Source organism: Chrysemys picta, chromosome 4 (assembly GCF_011386835.1).
Source record: "Chrysemys picta bellii isolate R12L10 chromosome 4, ASM1138683v2, whole genome shotgun sequence".
NCBI classification, from domain to species: Eukaryota; Metazoa; Chordata; order Testudines; family Emydidae; genus Chrysemys; species Chrysemys picta.
Window position 1 is genome coordinate 151580717 of NC_088794.1, and position 25871 is coordinate 151606587.

The window sequence follows — 25871 nt, forward strand, 5'->3', positions numbered from 1 at the left end:
GAATGAAAACGAATGCATTTGACTTTCCACTATTGCTAGTGTGTATTGAAAAATATTGTCCCTGCCTCTCAACCATCTACAGGTGCATCTAAATATCGTGTTGCAACCTTTGGGATCTATCCATGTGTGCAGCCTTACTGACATTGAAGGGAGTTGTGCACATCAGTGAAGAATATATATTTATTTGTTACACTTCTGTCTGCATAGGTTTTGTCTAACTACTGTCACAGGGAATGCCAAAGATTTGCATAACTGAAAGAGGAGAGAAAATACATTGTCCTCACACTGTTCAGCTTGCTTATTGTATGCCTTTGACAGCACCGTGGGTATTGTTAGTTTCACTGTGTCCCTTGTATAGTCACTTTCTCCTGTGGGTCTGTCTGGGGAGTGAAAAACAAAAATAGGTAAGGGGAATAAAGGCAGGTTTTACACTTTTTGTAAAACTGGCTAGGTTTCAAGATGTCTGTCACTTTCAAATCTGGCTCTGTTCTGAAGAGTGACTCTAAAATAGCAAATTTCTTTTCAACATATTTCCCCCTGTATCTGTTCAGTCTGCAGATTTTAGTGACAGAAATAAGCTTTTCACTCTTAAGAGGCAAAAAATTGCTAATGGGGGGAGCTGATTTCTTATTCCTCTTTGTGCATCAACAGAATTGTTTGCTAGTGTCCAGTCAGTTACAACTGTGCACACGAACTGAAGGCAATGGAATTACAGCAGTATGTCTGATCATCTTTCTTGGCCTGTAAAACCTTGATTTATGGTCATGATGTATGAGGAAGAAAGGGCTCAGCTTGACTTTGTGATCCCGGATAGCGCTTACAGGGTGAGCGATAAAATGCAAAACCAAAACAACTTTCCGTGTAAACCAAGCACATTTGCTCCAGAAGAGGCTGTGACAATAAACAGTCATTTTTGGTGCCATTTTTCAGAGTAGAACCCCACTTTGAGTGGCAACTGAGTCGTGTTCTGTTGCTGGGTGCGGTACTGCTCTTGTAACTCACAAGAGTTTGATCATAACAGGCTTGGTTTCCTGAAGAGTGAAAATTTAAGACCGGTATCATACACATACTACTACAATAGGAATGCTTAGCCTAAGTCTGTCATCAGCAAAGACATATCACAGCTGAGATTTGATTTAATTCAGGTAAAAGTCAGATCACCAAAAATGTGACGAGAGGTGAATTTCCCACGAAGTCCATTGAATTGTTGCTTCATTGGTGATGTAATTGATATTAATTTCTGCGCTGCTGATGATAGCGAAAAGCTACAAAATAGTTTGTTTTGTATATGTTAACCCCTTAAGAGTTACAGCTAGAGAATTTGCATGCATTTGAATTCATCAGGATTCAACTCTGACACTGGAATTGGACATACTGCCTTAGTATTCTGGTGGTAGAAGAATGAGAGAAAAATAATTTGTTAAATTTCTAACACATTGCCACGTCTGCACTGTGGTGAAATTAGATTCTATCCCCTTTTGTGAAGTAAAAGCAATATATTTCATTTTAAAGCAAGTTGAAGTTGATGAATAATAGAGCTGGGTGAATAGTAACGATATATTATTCACGGTTGTTCGAACCATTTCATAAAACTCATTGAATAATTTAGTTGATGAACAGTGAATAATTTCCTCTTCGTAGGGTCTTACTATGCGAGGTCCAGAGTAATTCTTGCAAGAGACAGAGCACTTTCAGATCCTGTTGACCTCCATGGGAATTGAGGTGCTCAGAACTTCACGGCTTTGAGCAGTTACCAGCCACTTGCTGCCATGCAGCAAGGGTGAAAAAAGTCTGTCTTTAAGTGAGATATTTATAGCAAAATCAATATTGATTGTTCAGTATTAAAGTGTTTAAATTTAAAGCAGTGAAACCTCTTACAGTCACAGAGAAAAATGTAACAGCGAAATTAGGAGAAATTGCTGCATTTAATCTCTTGGTAGGTTACTCAAAAATGTTTTTGGAATGTGCTTCTAAGTGTGACTCTAGCACCACTTTTCATACAAATGACCCATTACTTGATTCATTTACAACTGGCTATTGTAAAAATGGTCTTAAAAGTAGGGTCGTTTTAGCAATTTACCTTTTTAACTACTGGCATTCACTCATTAATTTTCTCCTAAAGTTTTAAGCTATCATTCGCAATTTATGCACTTACCTAGTTAGTCGTTAGCATTTTCAGCTTTTGAACATGTACAATCATATTATTGCCTTTTACAAGCCAAAGCAAGTTTCTAATTCAGGAGGCATCCACATGTTAATATTTTAATCTTGTGTTCTGCCTGATTTTAAATAGTTCGGATGATGACGTGTGTGAAGGGTGGGGAGCAAACCTTGCATAACGTCTACTTAATATAACTAATCATTTCTCTGCACTGTAGGTTTTAGTTTATGGAAATTATGAAAAACAAGATTTAATTTCTTTTGAAGAAAAGCTCCCATTTTGAATTAACATGTACAAAATGTAACAGGCAAAACTAAAAAAAAAAAAATCAAGATTTAGTAAAATATCCTGAAGACCCAGTTTCTTTTTTTTACTTTGGGGTCATCATTATTATTCAAGTGTAGACATAGCCACTATTATTATTTCTGTTACTGTAGCAGCTTGAGGTTTACCTGTGCTAGGTACCGCTCAGTCACATCAGAGACAGTCCCTGCCCCCAAAAGCTTACAGACTAAAGAAACATGCCAGAGCGGTGAAGTGACTTGCCTAAGGTCACACAGCTCAGTGGCAGAGCTTTGAATAAAACCCTGGTCTAATTATTTCCAATACCTTGCCCTGTCCATTGGGACTACATTATCTCTATCTGGGACAGCACTGGCTGGTCTAGATTAGGAAGAGGCTTCTACCCTGTGCAGAATCAAGCCTTAAAAAGGTTCCACCCACCCTATCTAACATGAAAATCATTGCGATGATTAATGGAAATGCAAGTGAAAAGCCAACAACCTGACATGTTCCTACAACTGTGCCGTAAGGAGCAAATCCTGCCTCCAGAGCTGCAGAAAACTCCTGGCATTGGAACGGGGATGGCCCCCCAGTCAGGAGGGCGAGATTAGCAGGGCCAGAAATAGGCTGGACCCTCTGTGCATCACAGAGCTCAACTCCCTACATACCAGCATGCCCTGTGGCAAAACTGGCAGATCAGTTACATTGATCCTTCCACGTTGGTCCCTCGCCACCAGGAGATCTACTACAGCCATAGGGCTGCAATAATGTTCACAGAAAACCTTTGCAGTCTGAGGGAAGGAACCCTCCTCTCCCTTCCCCTGCTTGGGTTGGGTATTTGGCTGCTAATTTGCCCCTAAATTAATAACCCCGGTGGATATTGTATAGGCTCGATCCAATATTCTGAGATCTATTTTTAATCTAAACGTTCATTAATGTGTTGAAATGGTTACCTAAGAGCTCTCGCTAGCAATCAGTCTGGGACTTTGTGCTTCAAGGTACAGAACGTTGGTCAAGCCAAATCATCCGGGCCACATTTTTCAGTAATGGCTTCTGAATTTTGGGTGTCCCCATTTTGGGGTACCTTGGGCCTAACATTCTGGAGCGCTGAGCATCTCCAATAACTATTGAAGTCCATGGGAGCTTGTAACAGGGTCAGCAGCCGCCTCTCAGATGCGTCCCCTTTTCTCTGGCTGATAGTACCTGCAAACACAGTTCTTCTCAGGGGGAAGGGAGAGGGTCACCCACCTCTCGTGGATGGCCCCCTTTCGCTCTGTTAGGCATGAGCCTGCTTTTCTGTTTCGGTCTTGCATCAGGGCGGCACCTGCCTCTCGTGAGCATCCCCGGCCGCTGGCTCTCTTGGCCGGTCTTCGGCAGCTCAGCGCTCCGGCTGAGCCACAAACACTGTCCTCCTTTCCAGGGTACATAGTCCTGAGTTCTTATCACGGCCCTGGTATGGGGCTGTAGTTCAGAGGCTTCTTCCCAGAGGCACTTCCTTCTTCAGACACCCCGCCAGGGCCCATCTCTGTTCCCTCAGATGGTGTCCTTTTCTGCAGCCCTCCCTGGGTTCAGTCTGCAACCAGACCAGCAGGGCCCATCTCGGTAACCTCGTCTGGTCTGGCCAGATTCTGTGCAGGTTCAGCCTGCCTGCACTGACCTTTCGACAGCACCGCTGCTATTCTCTCCAGCCAGCCAGGTACCCAGGCTTTGGCAGCCTTCCCTGGGCTCAGTTCTGTCCGGTGAGCTCTCTCGTCAAGCTCCGCACTGCAACTGAAGGCTCTGCTCTGCTGCTTGCCTTTTATCTGGCCTTTCTGGCCCCTTATTGGTAGCTCCAGCAGCCCCTCTGATTGGCTGCTTTTCTGCAGCCACTCTAGGCTGCCTGGAGCACTTCTCGCTGCTGCTCAATTCTGGGACAGGGTGATGCAGGGCCGTGAGGCCTCCAGCAGGGGGCATCCGGACTTAGTCCGCCCTGCCATCGCGCTACAGCCTAAGGTGTCTCCACTTGAGTCTCTCTCTTGATTTTGATGCGGAGAGAGAAAGTGTGAGTGTGTGTTTTGTGTTTTAAAACCACAGGGTCCTTTGGAAAACCGTGGCACTTGTATTTGGAGAGAGATTCCATTTAACATCCACCATCTCGGGAAGCCGCGGGGGGGGCGGCCTGCTGGTCCCTGCGATGGCGGCAGTCAGGCAGCCTTCGGCGGCTTGCTTGCGGGAGGTCCGCCGGTCCCGCGGATTCTGCAGCAATTCGGCGCGGGCACGCTGAATCCGCGCAACTGGTGGACCTCCTGCTGGCATGCCGCCGAATCCGCGGGACCGGGGACCTCCCGCAGGCATGCCGCCAAAGGCAGCCTGCCTGCCGTGCTTGGGGCGGCAAAAAAGCTAGAGCCACCCTGCCCAGGACTGACCCCTGGGGCACTCCGCTTGATACCGGCTGCCAACTGGGCATCGAGCCGTTGATCACTACCCGTTGAGCCCGACGATCCAGCCAGCTTTCTATCCACCTTACAGTCCATTCATTCAATCCATACATTTTTAACTTGCTGGCAAGAATACTGTGGGAGACCATATCAAAAGCTTTGCTAAAGTCAAGATACATCATATCCACTGCTTTCCCCATATCCACAGAGCCAATTATCTCATCATAGAAGGCAATCACATTGGTCAGGCATGTCTTGCCCTTGGTGAATCCATGTTGACTGTTCCTGATCACCTTCCTCTCCTCCAAGTGCTTCAAAATGGATTCTTTGAGGGCCTGCTCCATGATTTTTCCAGGGACTGAGGTGAGGCTGATCGGCCTGTAGTTCCCCGGATTCTCCTTCTTCCCTTTTTAAAAGATGGGTACTATATTTGCCTTTTTCCAATTGTCTGGGAGCTCCCCGGATCGCCACAAGTTTTCAAAGATAATGGCCAATGGCTCTGCAATCACATCAGCTAACTTCTTCAGCACCCTCTGATGCATTGCATCCAGCCCCATGGACTTGTGCATGTCCAGCTTTTCTAAATAGTCCATATCCTGTTCTTTCACCAGTGAGGGCTACTCACCTCCTCCCCATACTGTGCTGCCCAGTGCAGCAGTGTGGGAACTGACCTTGTCTGTGAAGACCGAGGCAAAAGATGTATTGACTGTGTCAGCTTTTTCCACCTCATCTGTCACTAGGTTGCCTCCCCCATTCAGTAAGGGTCCCTGACCTTTTTCTTGTTGCTAACATACCCATAGAAATCCTTCTTGTTACCCTTCATATCCCTTGCTAGCTGCAACTCCAATTGTGCTTTGGCCTTCCCAATTACACCCCCGTATGCTTGAGCAATATTTTTATACTCCTCCCTAGTCATCTCTCCAAGTTTCTACTTCTTATAAGCTTCCTTTTTGTGTTTAAGCTCACCAAAGATTCCTCTGTTCGCCTGCCATATTTGCTATTCTTTCTGCACATTGGGATGGTTTGTTCCTGCGCCCTCAACAAGGCTTCTTTAAAATACAGCCAGCTCTCCTGGATTTCTTTTCCCCTCATATTAGCTTCCCAGGGGATCCTGCCCATCAGTTCCCTGACGGAGTCAAAGTCTGTTTTTCTGAAGTCCAGTGTCCATATTCTGCTTCTCTCCTTTCTTCCTTTTGTCAGGATCCTGAACTCAACCATCTCATGGTCACTGCTGCCCAGGTTGCCACCCACTTCTACTTCCCCTCCCAATTCTTCCCTGTTTGTGAGCAGCAGATCAAGAGGAGCATGACTCCTAGTAAATTAGGTACCTTAATTGTCATGTGGTTGACATTATCTGTTTCCCAACAAAATCTGCATGAAACTCGTTTGTATCACATAGTAAAACTTGGGATTCTGAATAGTTAAAATATCCAGATGTGGAACTGGGAATGTTAATTTCAGGTGACTGAGTGCAGCAGGGCCATGGATCTGAGATGAAAATAATGTACTGCTCAGTGAGTAAAGTGGCAGAATCTGGCCCTTGGTAAAGAACATAGGGGTCAATTACAAAATAAATGGCCACTCTTCACATTGAAGGTTCCATGTATAAATACCTTATAAAATGTTAATAAATTATTAGTAGGTGTTTTAATAAAGTGATAATCAATTGTTATAGAGTCCAGTGCTGTATCTGAGACCACATTGGTCCCATTTCTCTTTTTAAAGGATTAAGCGAAATAAACTTTTTGAAGACCTTCAACACAAATGGTGGAAACACAAAATAATTCAGAAGGCCTGTGTATGACTGTTAACCAACCCAACCTGCAGCCCAATACCTTCTCAATAGCCTGGGAAAAGAGAGAGAAATAGATCAATATAGTACAGTATATTCACAAAGCTCCAGTGTTTCCCTGACTCCAGAAGGATTTCATCCTAAGTAGATAGCCAGCCATCCAGCCATATGAAGCAAATTACTCAAAATCATCTGATTTTTGGAATGCCCCAATTACCGTGTGTCTAACTTGGTCCTGATATTTTCACAAGTTCTGAACACCTACCATAGCACTTGAAGTCAATGGGACCTGCAGGTGCTCAGCACTTCTGTAAAATCAGGCCCAAGATGTCTTAAATTTGGCTCCAAGCAACTGAGACAGTGAAAATCTCAGGTCACATTTGAAAATGTTGGCACTGCTCTTTTGAGAAGGTGGAGTCCAGGTTAAATATTTGTTTTGAGGTCTTGTTAGATTTTCCTATCTCAGTGTGAATTGGTTTTGTATGCAAAAACAGACCTGTGGCTCAGTAAAATTCTACAAATGCCGTTATGCCATCTCACTATGAATCCCCCCCCCCGCCAAAAGAAGACCCCCCCCCCCCCCAACAAACAACAACAAACCTCCTATGCTGACATGAACCTTACATCAGGCATATGGGAAGATTACCCTTTGTTTCTACTTAGATTAGCTAACAACTTTTTAGGTGTATCCCGATACTACTCCATTCTTCCTTCCTTATATGGAAGATTCCTGTTAATGCTGGTAGGAGTTAAGTGCAAAAATGACCCATGTATCAATAGAAGAATATACTTGGTTGTTATATGCAATATCTATTTTTGCCTTCAGGGTTAAAGGTGGATTTAAAGGCTTCCCTTTTTACCTTTTAATTTGGCTAGGTTGTCTTCTAGTTCTTTTTCCTATTGTGTTTGGCACACGTGACTCTTCTTTTGCCCTGTGGGAATCAGAGAGTATTACGATGCTCTACATGATTGCTTTAAAAGTCTCTGAAAGCAATGAAGAGCTGGAGATATTAAGTTGTAGGAAAGATATTAAGTTGTACTGGAGGAATTCCATATGTTGCACAAGTGTTATTAAACTTCCAGCTTCTAGGCACTGGGTTTTGCAGTCCTGAAAAGCAAATCTTAGATAAGCTGGACTTGGGTATGAAATAGATGTTACCTGTCTCACAGAAAGAGAAAGAGTTGATCAAATGGATCCTACAAATGAAGTAATAATCAGTTTAAGCTCATGGTTTTCCACTTCCCTGGTGTCAGGTTCCTTATTTATTTTTGTCAATTCCTTGGTTTGCAGGGACATGAGTAAAAAGGGGCCTAAATCTTAATTCATAATAGACTCCACCTATTGTCTTCTTATGACTAGTGAGTAATGTGCTAATACAGACTTTGAACACAGCGTAAACATTTTCCTCATAGCTATTGGTTGCTTGTAGCTTGGTTGTCTCTGCGCTGATCTCCAGTATCTGTCTGTGTAGCTTGCAGTCAGTTACCCGCATTGTTTCTCTACTAAAAATAAAAAGATCTCTTCCTTTTAACACAATAATGAAGTGACCAGAGTACAATTATTCCTCTGATCCCTTCTGGATAAATCCTGAATTGTATCTCACATCCCGTTTGCTACTTACAGCTACTGTAGTAGAAACTTACTTTAGCTAAAGGAATAGAGGTCTGTGCTTCTGGGCCGCATTGAAGGAGATGTGTGACTTTAAGCTCGTGAGCAGTGCCGTTGACGCCCATGTCACATTGCAAGTGCTCCAGTGTTTTCCTGGGAGCAGAGAGAGAGCTAAGTTTTCTCCCTGTCCTTGCTGTAAAGTTCTGAGTGGCCACGGCATGTAACGGATCGAAAAGCGGGACATTCTTAGGTGGCCACAGGCTGGCTACAATAAATGTCGAGAAATGTGTTTGTAAATCAAAGTCTCTCCCATTTTTGCATTCAGTTCCTAACTGATAGCAGTTTTCTAGTGCTCTCCAAGGTACAGGATTATCATTTTTGACTGAAATTGAGGATTTATTTTAATTGGATGTTGCACCCCTCTAATATTTCATGAGGAAAGTTTCAAACAATCGGCATTACTTTTACTGGGGGCCATTTCTGAAGCCTGAGCCTTTCCGAGACATTACCGTATGAAATAAACAGGAACAGAAATGTGCATGCCTCAGCTGCGTATCCATAGCCAGTAGCAATGTTATATTCAAATGAAGATAGACATTCTGTACCCTTCGCCTCTTCAGGCATAGTGCGTCATGTTGTTTCTGGTTTAATAAAATTTCAGTACACAGAAAAAAATCATTTTATTTACAGATATATGCAGAACCAAGGCCCTAAACTTTCCATGATACTGTAGCAATAGTTGCCAGGTCTGTGTGGGCGTTCTCCTGTCAGGAATGGTGATCATTGGAAGATTCAATAGAACAGTACCCCGTTATTTCTAAAGTAAGCAGAATAAGCAGGAAAGTTGAGCACATTTTTGGCTTACCTTTCCTCTAGCCATTCTATAGACATAGACCAAGTGTGTTTCAGGAGTAGTTGCATCTGTTTTAGATGATCTGGGGTGTAGACAAAGCAAGGTCAAGGCTTGGCAGGATAATTTTGAATTCTAATTATTCAGAGCCACCACCAGACAGTGCAGAAACGACACCTCCGAAATGCCTGAACAAAGGAATCCCTAGAAACCAAGTAATCAAAGAAAACATTGCTAGGCTAGCCTGATAGTGGCTGTCATACTGAGGATCTTGTGCACCGCCATGCACAAGGCCTAGATCCAAACAGCTTGATCTCCACCGCCGTGCGTTGTCATTTATACCTGCCATTCCAGAGGTGGTGTTCCATTCCCATTTTGCACTCACGTGGAGCTAGAGCTGATCAAGGAAAAGAAAGGGAGGGAATTAAAGGGGGGGGAAAGGCTACTTTTGGTCAAAATGTGGTTTCAGTGTTTCCACTAGCTGCATTGTGCACTGATGTAAATGACCACATAAGAGGCAAGGTGGAGAATTGGTCCCACAACCCTTCCTGCTGATTAAACTTACGGCATGTCTACACTGCAGTCATGGTGTGTGACTGCAGCCTGGGTACCTACCTGAGCTAGCTAGCTTTAATTTGGCTACCTCAGGTACTGGAGCAGTGAAATCCCAGCAGCACAGGTGGTACAAGCTCACCCGGAACCTTGGCTACTTAGTCTGGTGGCCAGCTTGCCCTGAAGCCCGTCTCACTCTGGCTTTTCTACTACCAGTGCTCAAGCTAGCTTGGGTATGTCGAGATGAGCTGCAGTCACACCCCAGGATCGCAGTGTTGACATACCTTTGCTCTTTCCAGAGGCAATTCTGTCCAGTTGTGTATCCACTCAGCCGTAGGTTCTCAAACTGTGGACTGGGGTCATCCTCCCTTTCTTTGATTAGATGGGTCCTGAAACTTCTGTGGTAACATGGGGTCATGGTACAGAAAAGTGTGAGAACCACTAGTTTAGGTATTTATATGGCACACACACAGCCTATGAGCCATGATGCAGGTTGCCCCCATCACAACAAAGCTGAAGGAGTGTTGTCTGAGATGGCTGTGTCATGTGAGATGATGCAATGTGGGATATGTTGGCCAGAGAGTGTAAGAGGTAGTAGTCGCGGGACAAAGACCACGAGGAAGACCTTGAACAAGGCAGTTTGAGAGGCTGAAGGAGGACATGAAGAAGGTTAGTGTGAGCTTGGAAGACATGCTTGACCAGAATGCTTGGAGGAAAAGATCAGGAATGATTGAGACCAATTGATGGGACTAGGTGAGGGGGAATCAGAAACTATGATGATCATCCATCACTGAGGTATCTGAATGCTTTGGCTGGAAGAGTGAGGCCATAGAATTATAGAATATCAGAGTTAGAAAGAACCTCAGGAGGTCATCTGGTCCAAACCCCTCCTCAAAGCAGGACCAATCCCCAACTAAATCATCCCAGCCAGGGATTTGTCAAGCCTGACCTTAAAAACCTCTAAGGATGGAGATTCCATCACTTCCCTAGGTAACCCATTCCAGTGCTTCACCACCCTCCTAGTGAAATCGTGTTTCCTAATATCCAATCTAAACCTCCCGCACTGCAACTTGAGACCATTACTTCTTGTTCTGTCATCTGGTACCACTGAGAACAGTCTAGATCCATCCTCTTTGCCCCCTTTCAGGTAGTTGAAAGCAGCTATCAAATCCCCCCTCATTCTTCACTTCTGCAGACTAAACAATCCCAGTTCCCTCAGCCTCTCCTCATAAGTCATGTGCTCCACCCCCCTAATCATTTTTGTTGCCCTCCGCTGAACTCTTTCCAATTTTTCCACATCCTTCTTGTAGTGTGGGGCCCAAAACTGGACAGAGAACTCCAGACGAGGCCTCACCAATGCCAAATAGAGGTGAATGATCACATCCCTCGATCTGCTGGCAATGCCCCTACTTATACAGCCCAAAATGCCGTTAGCCTTCTTGGCAACAAGGGCACACTGTTGACTCATATCCAGCTTCTTGTCTACTGTAACCCCTAGGTCCCTTTCTGCAGAACTGCTGCCTAGCCACTCGGTCCCTAATCTGTAGCAGTGAATGGGATTCTTCCGTCCTAAGTGCAGGACTCTGCACTTCTCCCTGTTGAACCTCATCAGATTTCTTTTGGCCCAATCCTCTAATTTGTCTAGGTCCCTCTGTATCCTATCCCTACACTCCAGTGTATCTACCACTCCTCCCAGTTTAGTGTCATCTGCAAACTTGCTGAGAGTGCAGTCCACGCCATCCTCCAGATCATTAATCAAGATATTGAACTAAACCAACCCCAGGATCGACCCTTGGGGCACTCCACTTGATACCGGCTGCCAACTAGACATGGGGCCATTGATCACTACCCATTGAGACCGACGATCTAGCCAGCTTTCTATCCACCTTATACGCCAGCTGTGGAGTCTCAAGAATGGGAGTGTTAAAGGAAGAGAAAATGAAGTTTATCAGCAGGAGAGTAGGGGAGAAATGCACTGGAAAGCTTGCTGTCCTGAGAGCTGTGGCTTATAGTTTCCTGCCCTGTGGCTGTAGCTAAATGAAGCCAAAGAGGAGGCATCTGAGTGAAAGCTCAGGTGTTTTACGGAAAATACAAACGACTCATGGGTCAGATCAAGAACCATCACCCAGAACTTCAACTGAGAGCAAAAATAATCCAGTCAGAAAGTCAGAAAACAATCTGGAATAAAAAGCCTGCCCGTTTGTAAAGGTTCAGATTAATCTTGGTGTGACAAATGTCCCCATCCATTCCAATTACATTATACTGAGATCCTTTTTCGGGGGGAGGGGAGGAGGAAGTTAGGCGTTGGCCTCTCCCCCAGCTGACTCCAGACTGTGTGCTTGCAAAAAGGCTGCTTGTTTTGAGGCAAGGATTTCAATGATGGGAGGGTGTCTAAGAGATTTCCTTATCATAAAATTCTCATGGAAGTGAGAGTAGGATGTCTACAAGCCATTCCAACGTGATTCCTCACTGAGCATGTGGGATAACCTTATTTTGATTATTTTATATATTTTCAGTTGGTGCTTAACAGAGGTTTCCGTTTTGCAATGTGAAAAAGTGATTGCCAAACTTCTCCTTTCCCTCTGATCTCTTGGAGAGAAGAAAAATAAATCCATTGCGAAATCTATTGGATATATTGAATGGTGGCTTAAAACCAATCCATTGATGCTGACCAAGCAGACTATGTGCTTTGAATAATGGAAAGACATTTAGGTACTTTTGAGGCAATACAGTGTTTGAGCCAATACTTCTGCAATGCATTGTGGTCTGTAAACCTTTGCGTTTCTTTCATAGATTCTAAATTCAGAAGGGACCACTGTGATCATCTAGTCTGACCTGCATAACATAGGCCAGAGAACTGCCCCAAAATAATTCCTTAATTCTTAAGGTTCCTTTTCCGAATAAATAACGAAAATATGTTTTGCTGCTGCTCTCTGACTGGCCATCGAAATAGCTGACAGGAATCAACTTTTTTTTTTTAGTTCCTAAGCCAAAACTACAGGAACAGATTACTCAGATGAAACCTGTAAAAACAGACCCATCAGCAGAACAGTTTTGTGCTATCCAATGTATAGTGTACATGTATCAGTTTAGTTCAACTACTCTGACCCATCCATTACTAAACAAGATGAGAACCTGCTTTTCAAGGAATCGTAGTTAAAGCAGAAAAGCAATTTACTCTGAAGACAGAAACCATACACTGGATCATAACTGTGAACTTCTCGCAGTATATCTGCTCAGACCATTAAAACACTAGCAAAGGTCTTGATGGCTCAATGGATTGGTCTATGTAGATTTAGTTGAACTGTCCATTACAAATATTCATTATGAATTTACCTACCTTTAAAAGTGAATCATTCATAAGCCAGCCCTGATTTCTGCTAATGTCCTACTTAGTAATAAGCATTCACGGTGAGGCTTTTATTGGAGTTCTGAATGACAAATAAAGAGCAGAATCTTGTGAAAACAAAAATGTAAGCTATTCAAAAGTGACATGAGTAGCCGACTCTGAGCAGTTTTGAAAATTTCACCCTAATAGGCCAAGATTAATGCAGTAGGTGAATGTATGTGTGTTATGTAGTAACATGCATTATTAGTTGATTTGTATAAGCCATGATGTATGGATGTGACATCAATAAAAAGCCACATTATGAAAAAGAATAGCTTTAGCCCATTGGTTGTTTGCAAGCTGTTTTCTTTGAATATTTCTTCATTCATGCTATGTGACTGGTCACACAATTCACGTGGTATTATTTCTGCTCCAATACGGAGACAATGGAAATTTGCAAACAAATTCTAAATAAGAAACATTCACAGGGTGGTTTTCGATGAATAATCACGTTCCGTAGGCTAAATTTTTTGAAAATATTGGGATTTCTGCACCGTGCAAATCCACTAAGCAATAAAAGCAAATGGCTGGAAATTTTCAATGCAGGAACTGTCTGAACACTTGAATAAAATGATCAGGGCTAGCCTGGGACTTGGGAAATATGGGTTTAATTCCCCGCTCCACTATGCACCTCCTTTGTGACCGTTGGTGAGCTGTTTAGTCTCTCTACATCTCAGTTGCTCACAGGAGATGTGGAGAGATAAAAGCACCACCTCACCTCATGGTGGTGCTGAGAGGAGAAAGGCATTAATTATTGTGAGGGCTCAGATACTATGGGAATGAAATATGGAACGGTGATGGCGGATAGCTTTCTCATGTGGTATTTAGAGCCTGTTCTAATGCCCAGTGAAATCAATGAAAGGACTTTTATTCAATGGATATTGGGCAAGAACTTCAATGACATTCTGCATATCACTCACTGACTGTACCAGGCCCCGTACTACAGCCCCTAAATTACTATAATTAGAGCTGGGTAAAAGTTTTTAAATGAAACTTTTTTCCAAAAAAATACAGATTTGGGTCAACCAAGAAAGTTCACAAATTATTCCCAAAGTCACCTGAGGCAACCAAAGTGTTTCATTTCACCCAAAATGTTTAATTTGACCTGAAACAAATTTTATTTTTTTCAACTTAATCCAGTGAACCGAAGAAGCACAGGTCGATCTGGAAGGGGAGTTATGCTTGAGGAAGACCTCTAGGCTCAGTCCTCTTATTTTGCTGTATTCATTTGCTTTCATTAGTGCATTAGTCATAGTTGGAGCTCAATTAATAATATTATATTGATTGGAATCAGATCATTGTAGTATTTACACTGAGCTAAAGCCAATGTGAATAATGCATTGAGATTAAATCAACTGCAACGTAAACATGGTCTTTTTCCCCCAGAGCTGCTCTCACTTGAAAGCGAGAGAACCCGGTTGGCTGTTTTACACCTTTTTCACTTAGGAAGATCCTCCTCCTTGCTAAGTAGAGGTCATCTCCAAAACTACCATTCATATTAACCCCCAAAGTGAGGGAGCCTCATAAAACTGAAAATCCACTTGTAGGGGCTAGTGCTGGCCATCAAAAGTCAGAGTGCTGTGAAATGCAGTTGGAGGACGGCTTGGATAAAGGAATCATAGACCGGGCTATGTTGTTTCTAAGATTAGATAGATTGTAACAATAGTGAACGATTTAAAAAAAAATATTCTGGGACGGATCCTTTCGATGGAGTAAATACCAACTTTTTGAGTTTTTCAAGAACAAAATATTTCCCCTTAAAGAACAAACATCTATTTGTTCGATACATTTTTCTATTTCACTTTTAAAATATAAGAAAAAAATAGAAAACAATTAATTTAAATCCACAACAGCCTGGCAATTTTTGGTTCAAACAATAACAGTAATAATAATAAAGCATGCAGGAGATTCAGTGACTATCTTCTCCTTTTTGTGTTAGCTTAACCCTAAACCAATGCTTTGTTTTATTTATTTTTTTTAAATATTAAAGTTTGACAGCAACCTTCTGCTCACTCCGTACACCAAAATTAACCAGGAGCACGTTTTTATGGATGACTTAAAATGCCCCGAAGCCAGGGCTTTACAGTAGAAATGCAAACATATTAATATTTGTAAATATAGCTGTGGTAATGGCATTTCTCTCACACAAAGACAGAATAATGTAGATAGAAAGTTTTAGGTATTTGCTTTATTCCTGAGTGGTCCAGCTATGTTTGAGTTATGCAGATCAGCTGCAAAGAATGTAATGCCTGCATGCACGCTACACCATCATATATTGTGACTATCCTGTGTATTTTATAAAAGAGATTCAAAATGTTTTGGGGATCTTTAAAATTTTATTCTTCTGTCTAACTCCACTTTCTGGAGTCCAAGCCTACAGCCCTTCCGGGGGGAGAAAAATAGATATAAGCTCCCATTTCGGTTCCTAATGGATCAGAAGATGTGGTACTTCAAACCTGGTTTTGGTCCAGGATTGAGTGTTGCCTGTCGTGGCTTCTGAACCAGTGTAATTTTCAGGGAGAAGTTCCTATGGGAAAGTAGGAAACGTTTGTTTCTTTTTTAATGGCATCACTTTCGAAGGTGCTCAGAGCTGCTGGAAGAGGTGGATAAATAGGCGAAGTTCCAGCAATGCAGGACCTAGCATGTTTCCATGTATTTTTTTCAAACGAAAATCATGCTCACATACCACACAATGGTGGAAGGCATAGAACTGGTTCAATATTAATTGGGGACCAGATTCTTACTGATGCACTGTGTGTGTGTGTGTGTGTTTGGGGAGTGGGGGGAAAGGATGCTCAAGGAGGTTTTGGGAGACCAATGGAGGTACCGTTCCTGTCCTGTGGTGCGTGAGGTTGGGAGGATAGTGAACTGCACTTCATGATGGGCTGTAGTAGGAGGCACAGAAGAGGTGCTGTTGAAACACTTCAGTCCATGGATAATGGTGTCGTTCAGTGAGAAACAATCTAGTCCATTGGACCCTGGTTTCTTTTCCTAGCTCTGCCATTGATCTGCTGTGCTTCTCCAGGCAAGTGACTTCAACTCTCTGTACCGACATCTTTCTTGTCTATTCATCCGGTAAGCATTCCAGGCCACTGTATCTGTACAACTCCTTGTAGGGTGGGCCCCTCGAGCTTGGCTGGGGTCTCTAGATGTTCTGTAATATACATAAAAACAACAACAATGTGCTACTCAACATCATTCATGGGTCACAGAATGAGGCTTTTAATTTTTTCCAGCATATAACAACCCAACTGTAACCACATTAACAAGCATGCCCAGCGGGATATTTTACCAATAATTACTTCACTACTTCTGTAATGTGTTGTCCATAAGGCTAGGGATCCTGTCCCTTCTTCCATTGGCGTTCACCGCTAGTTGAAAAAGAAGTCCCTTTAACAGCTGTGCGGAGACAGACAGAGACTCAGCAAGAGAAAACACTATCGAGACCATTTTCCTTTAAGTGGCATTTGCCAGAGGTCTGCTTTTTAGCAAGAAACTGTTTCGTTCGACTTGTAATTCCAACAGAAACTTTGCGTCGTTGTTGAACGTGAGATGGAAGAGTCATTCACAAAATAACTAGGCCAATCCTTGGCACCGCTGGAACTGAAGCGTAGCTGTGAAGTCAGTGGAGCGACTTGGTGTCAAACTGGTTTAATGTCACGGAACGTTGGGCCGAACATGTCCCTTTTCTTGTGCTGTGACGTGCGGCCATTGCAACTTGCTCAAGTATTTTCAATGCATGTTTCATTCAATTGTACAAACTTTTAACTGAGTCGTACCATAGCAACTGTCCGTATCATTACCAGAGCGGATTCTGTTGTGCACAGCTGTGTTGAAAAGAACTGCATTGTTCGTCATAGAGTGTTATAGGCATTCCAACTCTGTTGGCAGTTTAACAGAAGTGTTCGCTTTGAAAAGTTTGCACATTTTGGGAAAATAATTATTGATGTCGGAGAAGTTCTAATTATTGGAACAGACCATTAAAAAAAAAAAAAAAAAAGCCACGTAACTATTTTAACTCCTCCCCCGCCCCCAGGTATAGACAGCTGCCTGAAATTGTCAGACACGGTTTATGATATGGCTATTGAAAAGCGGCTGGAGGCTTCTGTTATGTTTTAAGATGTTTCCAAACAGAAATGTGTGGTCTGATTTTCGTTAATTTGACTTCAATGGGAGCTGCAGGGGCTCAAAATCTCGGCAAATGCGTCCATTATAACTGGTGCTTTGGCACATTAAAATATTTTTATATATAAACCTAGGTGGAACAATACAAAAAATAAATTCAATATCAAATTGCCTCAGGTATTGAAAAGAACAGCACAGAACTAGACCTGAGGTGCTCTGCTTAATTCTGCTCCTAGAGGGTTTTTCTGCAGCTATTTAAGCAGATGTGTTACGGCTGGAGGTTGAGTCATCACATATATCCCTCACCAGCGGGATAGATTTCTTTACAAGATATTTCTAACTAGAGTAATCAGTGATTGCTAACATAGACTAGTTCCAGGACCCCACTCCTGGTATTCTTTTGTGGGGAAAAATCTAGCCAGGCCTATTAGCTTTAAATCGACATAGGCCCGCCCTGCAGGCCACAGGCCTGAACCAAACTAAGTGTCATGTTCTCTGCCAGTAACTGTCAAAGGTTATGACCAGAGGAGGGGGGGCCGGAGAGGAAAATAATGAAAAGCCCCAGCTGCAGCAATAATAAAGTGGGTGTTTATGGCTGGCGAAATATAATAACCTCTTGTGTGAAGCAATAAGCAATGCAGTGATTGGCTAAACTGACTAATCATGCCCCCCCTCCCCAATCCAATTGCATAAATACCCCATTAGGTAATTGTACCCTGCCTGGAACATTTAAGTAACAGGCACCCCAAATGATGCAAAGAAATGACAGTATCGGAAACCACCAAAAAGACTCTCCTATTCCTGTCAATGACATGTAATGTGTAATATGATTGCGGTTTGGGGTTTTAAAAAGGCAAATTGTACTTTGGATCGAGGTAGTAGTTCTCAGACTGCTACCCCAGCGCGTTGGTATGTATTGCAATAAATGGGCCTCACTTTGATTTCTCAGAGCCACAGGGCCCATGCTGCTCTCAGGTTTGTAGAGGTATCTCTGCAGCTGAACTGCATTCATTTTTACAAACAGCCAACCTAAAGTAACAATCTTTTTCGATGCTTGCTCAGATCAGGTGGACCAAAACAGCGGGAAGTGCCTCTGACAGATTCCAAGACTCGAGTGTCTTCAATGAAACTCTGAGGATTACAAATATCCAGCGACACCAAGGAGGCCGCTACTACTGCAAGGCGGAGAATGGTTTGGGTTCCCCAGCTATAAAATCAATCCGAGTGGATGTGTACTGTAAGTAAACAGCTCCCAGAGCTCTTATCAGAGTTTCCGTTTACCTCCTCTACTGTCTGGCACTGTGTGAAGGGGACCCAGGAATACTAAGGAAGTGGGGAGCCTCAGACAAATTACAAACACGCAAACTTTTGCAATGTAGCTTAGAGAGAACACTCTGAGTCCAGTTCTGCAGCCTTTACTCCTGCGAGTAATCTTAACTCCTGTGAATATCCCCATTGATGTTCAAGGGGCTGTTCACATGAGTAGGGGTTGCAAGTTCAGACTCTTGTGTTGAAAAAAGTTAACAGTATTATGACGAGACACATTTATTAGTTAGGACCTGATGGAGCTTCTTGGGAAGGGAAGTGTTGCGATCAGGGTATGCTCTGAGTGCATGCAGTCACTCACCACTCCCCAGTTACCAATGCTTCTGTGTTCTCCACACGTACAGGGATTGCCCCTGACACATCAACAGTTGCCTGCAGCAAGTGCAGTATTCCGGATTCCACTGTTGTTAGTTAATGGTGCCCTTCTCGGGGCACATCTGCGTATTCCAGGTTGAATGCATAATTTAAAAAAAAAACATGTTGAGACCTTAATGAGTCGTCTTTCTATGAATTCTGCTGCACAATACAGCCCCATGAGGTGTTGTGGATAATACAATTGTTTATACAAACTGTATCCAGAATAGTTATTGTGCTGAATCAAGTGAAGTGAGCAAAAATGAATAAACCTCAAAACCCAATAAAGGCCCAAACCTCTTACTATCCGCACAAAATGAGCCCAGAGGCAAAGGAAGTGGTCTTTGAGATTTTAGGGGAAAACTTGCAATGCTATAAAAGGGAGTCAGGGGCCAATTTGTACCTTTGAAACTCTCCCCCAAATGGTCTATGTAAGTTTTACAGGTGAGCAGTAGTACTGTATGTCCTACACACCACACACGCTCATGGAAAGTGAGTGCCCAGTAGAACTTGGGATATGTTACATTGCTTGACACAGCAGCCAGGGGTCGGGTCTCTGAACCCCTTCGCCAGAACCATGGAGCAAAGGCAACGGATAGGGAATGGAATTGACCATTTCCTCACACTGGGAGCTTGCAGTAAAAGCAGTTCATTGGGCTAACAGAAAAGCAAATCCGGATCTGACCTGCCCATGTCCCAGCTACAAAGACATAACTAGTCACAGAAGTGAAATATAGTCCCTTCTCATTACTGGATAGAGCATTTCCCACTAGATATCTAGTGAGCTTTCCCCCTGCATTTGTGTATATACGCAGTACGGCTGTACCTGCCCATAGCACAGTGGAAAGTTTTGAGTGCCTAATGCACATACATTTACACAGACCGCAGGATAAGGAAAGCAGGATCAAAGTCTTTTCTTTTTACTACTTCAAAGGAGAAGGTCCTTGCAGTGAACATTTGGAGGATCCTATAACGTAAGAGGCATTGTCTCAAAGATGGTTTTTAAAAGGACAGCAGGGTTCCAAATTAGTGACAGATTTTTTTCTTTTACTGAACCCTTTAAAAAATAAACCAATCAGCCTCTATAAGATTTCAAGATGTGTGACTCTCATGAACAGATTTCATCAGCAATAAAAGCACCCTATCGCTTTTTGACATAGGGTAGGATAGTTTGCAGTTCTAGAAGACCAGTTGTACATGCTGCTAGGTTAGTTATCAGTTTTTAAAATCTGAGTAAACTGCTCTTTCGATAGGTTTTCCTGCCCTAAAGAGACTGCTAGCCCACTCTTTAATTCACTCAGTTTACTGATGTGCCTTGTTTAATTCATCAGATTAGTCACACTTTATATCAATGGTGAATTTATAAATTGTTCCTAAAGGATTAACAGGTGTTTTAATAAATAGAGAGACAGGATGGGTGAAGTCATATTTTACTGGACCTCATCCACTTTGTCACTCTAATATCCTGAGACCGACATGGCTACAACAAACACCGTTTTACTCGTTTGTTCATGTATTACAGATTGTTACAGAGTCCAGTAGGCCAAATGATTGTTGGTAACCTTGCTTAATAACCATATATAACACCTTCTACTTGATGTGCTAAGGACCATCCGTACACGCACACACGTAGACCGTGTCTACACTAGCAAGCTGTATCAATGCAGCCGCTCTGTGCTGATGGGAGAGAGCTCTTCCGTCGACATAATAAAACCACCTCGGTGATGGACGGTAGCTACGTTGGCAGGAGACGCTCTCCCACCAGCAGTGCACATGAGCGCTTATGCTGGCGAAACTTACGTTGCTGAGGAGTTGTTGGTTTTTTTTCTTTGAGCAACATAAGTTTTGCTGACGTAAGTGGAGGTGTCAACGTGGTGTTAGTGTTCACACTGCAGCCTTGCTCCCGCAGATGTAATAATTTCACCTCCACGAGAGGCGCCGGGCTTTATGTCGGTGTGGTTAGGGCGACGCAGCGTCCATGTCGACGCTGCTAATTATGTTGGCTGTTGGCTGTCATTCTTGTCAATTTCATGAGTCCAATTGACGAGAAAGCTGGGCTGTCACCGGGGTGGGGGGGCTCCAGTCCAGTCCCCCCCCCCCCCAGCTCCCTGCTCCAAGCAGGCTGCGCACTCCCCTCTTGGAGCCGGGTGCTTCCTGGAGGCTCCTGGCTCCCCACTGCTCACCACTGGGGGCTGGCTCCCCACCGCAGCTGGGTTCCCAGCAGGGAATTCTACCCCTGGAGTCCAAGCAGCTCCCGGGAGCCTCGCGCCAACCCCTGGACTCCCCACAGTGAGCTGAAGGCGCAGCCTGGCTGGGAACGGGGAGCTGGACAGGCACAGCCTGGCAGCTGCCCGAAGGCTCCCGGCTCCCCACAGGGAGCCCAGCGGCCGACTGAGACCCCTGTGAGCAGGTCGGACTCTGGGCGTGGTGCTTGCAGCCAGGAGCCCGGCTGCAACAGGGAGCCAAGAGCCCGGGGGAGCAGCCAGGCTCCTGGGAGCGGGGATCCCAGGGGCAGCTCAGGCTCTCAGTCCCCCCCACTGCCCCTCTGAAGTTGAAGTAAGCGTTCCTGGTGAGGATGCACACCACCGACAGAGAGAGGGCAGTGTGGACACGAACCACAACAGCAATTACTGTGGTGGTTGTAAATTGACCTAACATAGGTCTACTTACATTTCTATTGTTGACATGCCCTATATACGTATTCCGCTTCCTCAGAATCTTCCATACACACAGGGCCTAGGGGTATATCACTGAGGTCAGCTACAGGTAGCAAGCTGCTGAAAACCGCATAGGAAAATATTTGAGTCTTATTACATGAGGGTGACTGAAGGTCTCTTTTTAATATCCATCAATTGGAATTTCCTGAATTTCTTCGTTATAATTAATGTGCCTAAAACTAACATGAAAGCCTGGCCTGGCATTAAACATATAGTCAGTGCTCTTCGAGCTGTTGTTTTGGAAATGTTTGTAATTTTAAAGTTTGGATCCTTCTTGACTTAGACTGAGGTTAGATCTGAGGATCAGATTCTTCATCCTCTTTATAAATTGTTTTAGCTGTCATTGTCTTCTTGGATTTACTGAGATCTATTATTTATGGTCTATTTACATCTCATTCCACTTCTTGTGCTTGGGAATTTGTCATGCTTCTTGACTATGTCTTTAGGTCTTGGCCATGATTAAGTCCCAGAGGATTTGGCATGATAAACCAGTCGGTGTTCTGACAACGTTTTTATGGTCAAATATTTCTAAGCAGACAACTATGGAGGTAGGCTCAAGATGCAAAATCTGGATTGAACCTAGATTTAAAAAAAAAAAAAAACCAGGAAACTCAGAGCTAATGAAAATTTTAAAGAAAAACAAAATAATGAAAGTCTGAAGTTTCACAGCTAAGGTACCTAAAATAGTTGACAATCATTGAGCAGTTACAACTTTCTGCGTTCAATTCTTTGCTCCTTTGTAGCGGCATTGTAGATTAGTATCAGAGGGGTAGCTGTGTTAGTCTGAATCTGTAAAAAGCAACAGAGGGTCCTGTGGCACCTATAAGACTTGCATCTGAAGAAGTGAGGTTCTTACCCACGAAAGCTTATGCTCCCAATACTTGTTAGTCTCCTAGGTGCCACAGGACCCTCTGTTGTAGATTAGGTCCTCCACAAGGTATTGAACCTGGAACCTTTGGATCTATGAGCCTCTTCTGTTTAAGCTGTAAAATGCCAGGTCCTTTAGAACAGAGCCAGTAGAAGACTTTCAAGTAAAGTTGGTTGAAACATTTCCATCAAAACATACTTTGATAGCAAATTTGGTTTTTCAATTACATGGACATTTTTGTGGAAAATGTCCATTTTTGTCAAAATTGAAAGGGGGGGGGGATTGTTGTTAACCTTGGGAAACAATTTGTGTGGTTTTGGCATTTTTCAGCAAAGGAATTTCAGGCAAAAACCAGAAACAATCTAGTTTTTTCCCCCCTACAAAACATATGTCAGACAAAAACTGGGCAGAAGGATTTTGGCTTCTATTGAAATTTTACATGGGCAAGTGCCCCCACCCCAACAAAACTATTTCCCAACTTGCACTGCTCAGAATCCTCTGTGTAGTCTAGCCACTAGAGGGAGACAGAGCCACACTATTTTAATGTGGGTTACATGTTGCTTTGGCTATTTCTAAGAGCTAAATGAAAGTGTCTGCTTATGACTTACAGTTTGAAAAGCCACTGTATCTCTACAGTGAACAAGTGGTTTCTTGAAGAAAGGGCAAGAGCATTTTGTTTTGTGGTTGGCTGCATGTCTCTGCTGTTGAATTGCTAGCGGTGTGTCTCTCAAAGCTGCATGGAAAATGTTGATAGGAACAAAATTTGGATGAAAAGTAAAAATTCCCAATTTTTCTTTTCACATTCCAGTCTGCTCAAGGGTCCGTTAGCACTTGGAGCACTGATTGGAATAATAGTGACAATCCCACAAGGTATTCCACATGGGATTGCTGGAAATTTCAACACCAGGTCCAAGTCAGAATAAAGCATCCTAGTTTTGCCATTACTAAGAAGGTGACTCTTTGTTATAGATACAGGAGTGAAAGAATCTGGTTTGCTCAGGGTCCACAAGCTGAATGAGGTCTTCATGCCAATACCTCCGAGATTCAGGAAGGCCCTTCAGTACCCTGCCCTCCACCCTCAGCAAGGCTTGCTCATTCCCGAGGACCCCAAAAGAATGATCAGCCCCCCATGAGCCTGTTTAGGTTCATTGAATGGCAGCACTGTGGCTGGGAGGGATTCTTGAGGCCCCTGACATGCCCATTATAAGCTTTCCAGTAATCCTCAATCCTGCTCTGCTTCCCCCTTCGTTCCCTTCTCCACCACCCTTCATGCTCAGCTGGCACCATCCATGCTCCCTCTTCTCCATGTCCTGCTCTCCAGCATGGAGCTTTGGAAGACACATAGGGAGCGTTTTGTAACTGAGGGTAGCAACACAAAGAGCACTTCAGTTTTCTCCCTTTCCCCCTGATGAGTCTTCCCCAGTGATTGGCTTACGTGGGATGTGTGTCTCCACAAAAACGGGGCTGGAGAGTTGGGGCAAGGTTTTTAAACCACTGCGAGCTGCCGAATGCTCACAAATGGATGTGGACAAATTGGAGAGAGTCCAGAGAAGAGTAAGAAAAACGATGAAAGGTCTAGAAAACATGAGCTATGAGGGAAGATTGGAAAAAATTGTGTTTTAGTCTGGAGAAGAGAAGACTGAGAGGGGACATGACAGCAGTTTTCACGGACATAAAAGGTTGTTACAAGGAGGAGGGAGAAAAATTGTTGTTAACCTTTGAGGATAGGACAAGAAGCAATGGGCTTAAATTGCAGCAAGGGCGGTTTAGGTTGAACATTAGGAAAAACTTCCTAACAGTCAGGGTGGTTAATCACCGGAATAAATTGCCTAGGGAGGTTGTGGAATCCCCGTCATTGGAGATTTTTAAGAGCAGGTTGGACAAACACCTGTCAGGGATGGTCCAGATGGTGCTGATCCTGCCTTGAGTGCAGGGGACTGGACTAAATCTCTTGAGGTCCCTTCCAGTGCTATGATTCTATGCTGAGCACTTTGGGAAATGTGCCCATATCACTTATCTTGCACCCAAATCCAGTGCTAGGGACTGCTACGGGGTGTGGGGAAGGCAAGAGAACCATCTATGGAATCAACTGCAGGTTCGAGGCCTAGGTGCTTTCATGACAGCTGAGCTCTTGTGCAAATCTGTTCATTACTTCCGTAAAGAAAGCGGAGTGCTCCAGAAATCCTTGAATGTTTTATTTTAAACTTGGCTGAGCCAATGAGGCATTTAGATGTTGCTATTTAAAATCTTAATAACGTTTATAGTTTGAGTTTAATCACCCAATCATCAGTCCTATGCACTAGATCTGCTCTGGAGCGTGCCACAAAACTAGGTTTTAAAACAAAACTCTTTTCTGTGTTTTGTTGTTGGCTACAAAATAGTCAAGCGAGTTAAAGATTTTTCTGGAATTTGGTGGACGCCTTTATCTTTAGGATATCACACTTCAGGAACCCCTGTGTCCACATGACTTCAAATGCAATAGAAAATGTTACCTTGGTTTTAGAGCTAATTTACCAGTTCTGGGGGAGAGATTCCTATGCCTTTGGGTTGTAGAAAGAAGAGCAACATTGGGATGCTTTTGTAAACTCGGCTGTAACCTTAATGAGGGAAGAAACAGTTGCTGCTCCATAATGTTGGCAATTTCAGCTGTGAAGGGACAAGGGGGAAATAGTCTCGCAATTATGATAAATGTTTGATCTTTAGGGTTTTTATTACCATGCTTGGTTTTGGCCTGAGTTTCCTGGCACCAAGGTGTTAATATAAGCTTTATGCAAGATGTTTTGTAGTGTGCGTGAACTGTTGCCAGCTATTGACTGTCCCAATTCTGCAATGACCTCTGTGTGGGCAGACCCCCCTCTGCCTGTAGGGGGCACCCCCTAAAGTCAGTGGGGCTCTGCCTGGGCCCAGTGATTCAACCACATAGAGCTCACTGCAGGATCAGAGCCTAAGGGTGGGATAGCCTCCGTATTTGGAAATAGGCAAAATCGGGGTAAATATCTGTCCATCTTATTCCTGCACCCCCACAAATGGAGGATGGGCTACGTGTTCCTTTTGTATTATTTTGAGTTCCCCATGATTATATTTGGAGGTGTTGTTAAAGTTATTAACCTGCTTATTATTCTGATATGTAACTTGGTGTGATCTGAGTGTGCTGGTTTATTCTTCTTCTGCTCCAGGATATGTAAAATATGTATTTCATACAAATAGGAATGTGAACAGAACACCTCTAAAGACTTAAACTAAGCAATGGTCTATAGATAGCAAGGGATCTAAGTCCTGTGGTGGATTGAAGGGAACAGAACTGTTTCATCAAGAATGAGTGGTTTACATTGTATACAGCCTGGCAGAAATTGTCTACCCCAGAGGGCTGGCTTTATTCCATTTGTTTCAAACCTGCCTACCATATTTCTGAATCCCGATCAGACCGTTC

General features: G+C 43.5%; 1 protein-coding gene across 2 annotated transcripts in view; it reads left to right on the forward strand.

Moving 5' to 3' along the window:
• MDGA2 (MAM domain containing glycosylphosphatidylinositol anchor 2) overlaps positions 1-25871 on the forward strand; it is a 631070-nt gene that overhangs the window by 274997 nt on the left and 330202 nt on the right. For both annotated transcript variants that reach the window (XM_008171632.4, XM_008171633.4), the window contains exon 3: positions 18239-18413. In XM_008171632.4, the coding sequence (XP_008169854.1) occupies positions 18239-18413 (175 nt within the window). The remainder of the gene's footprint in view (positions 1-18238; positions 18414-25871) is intronic.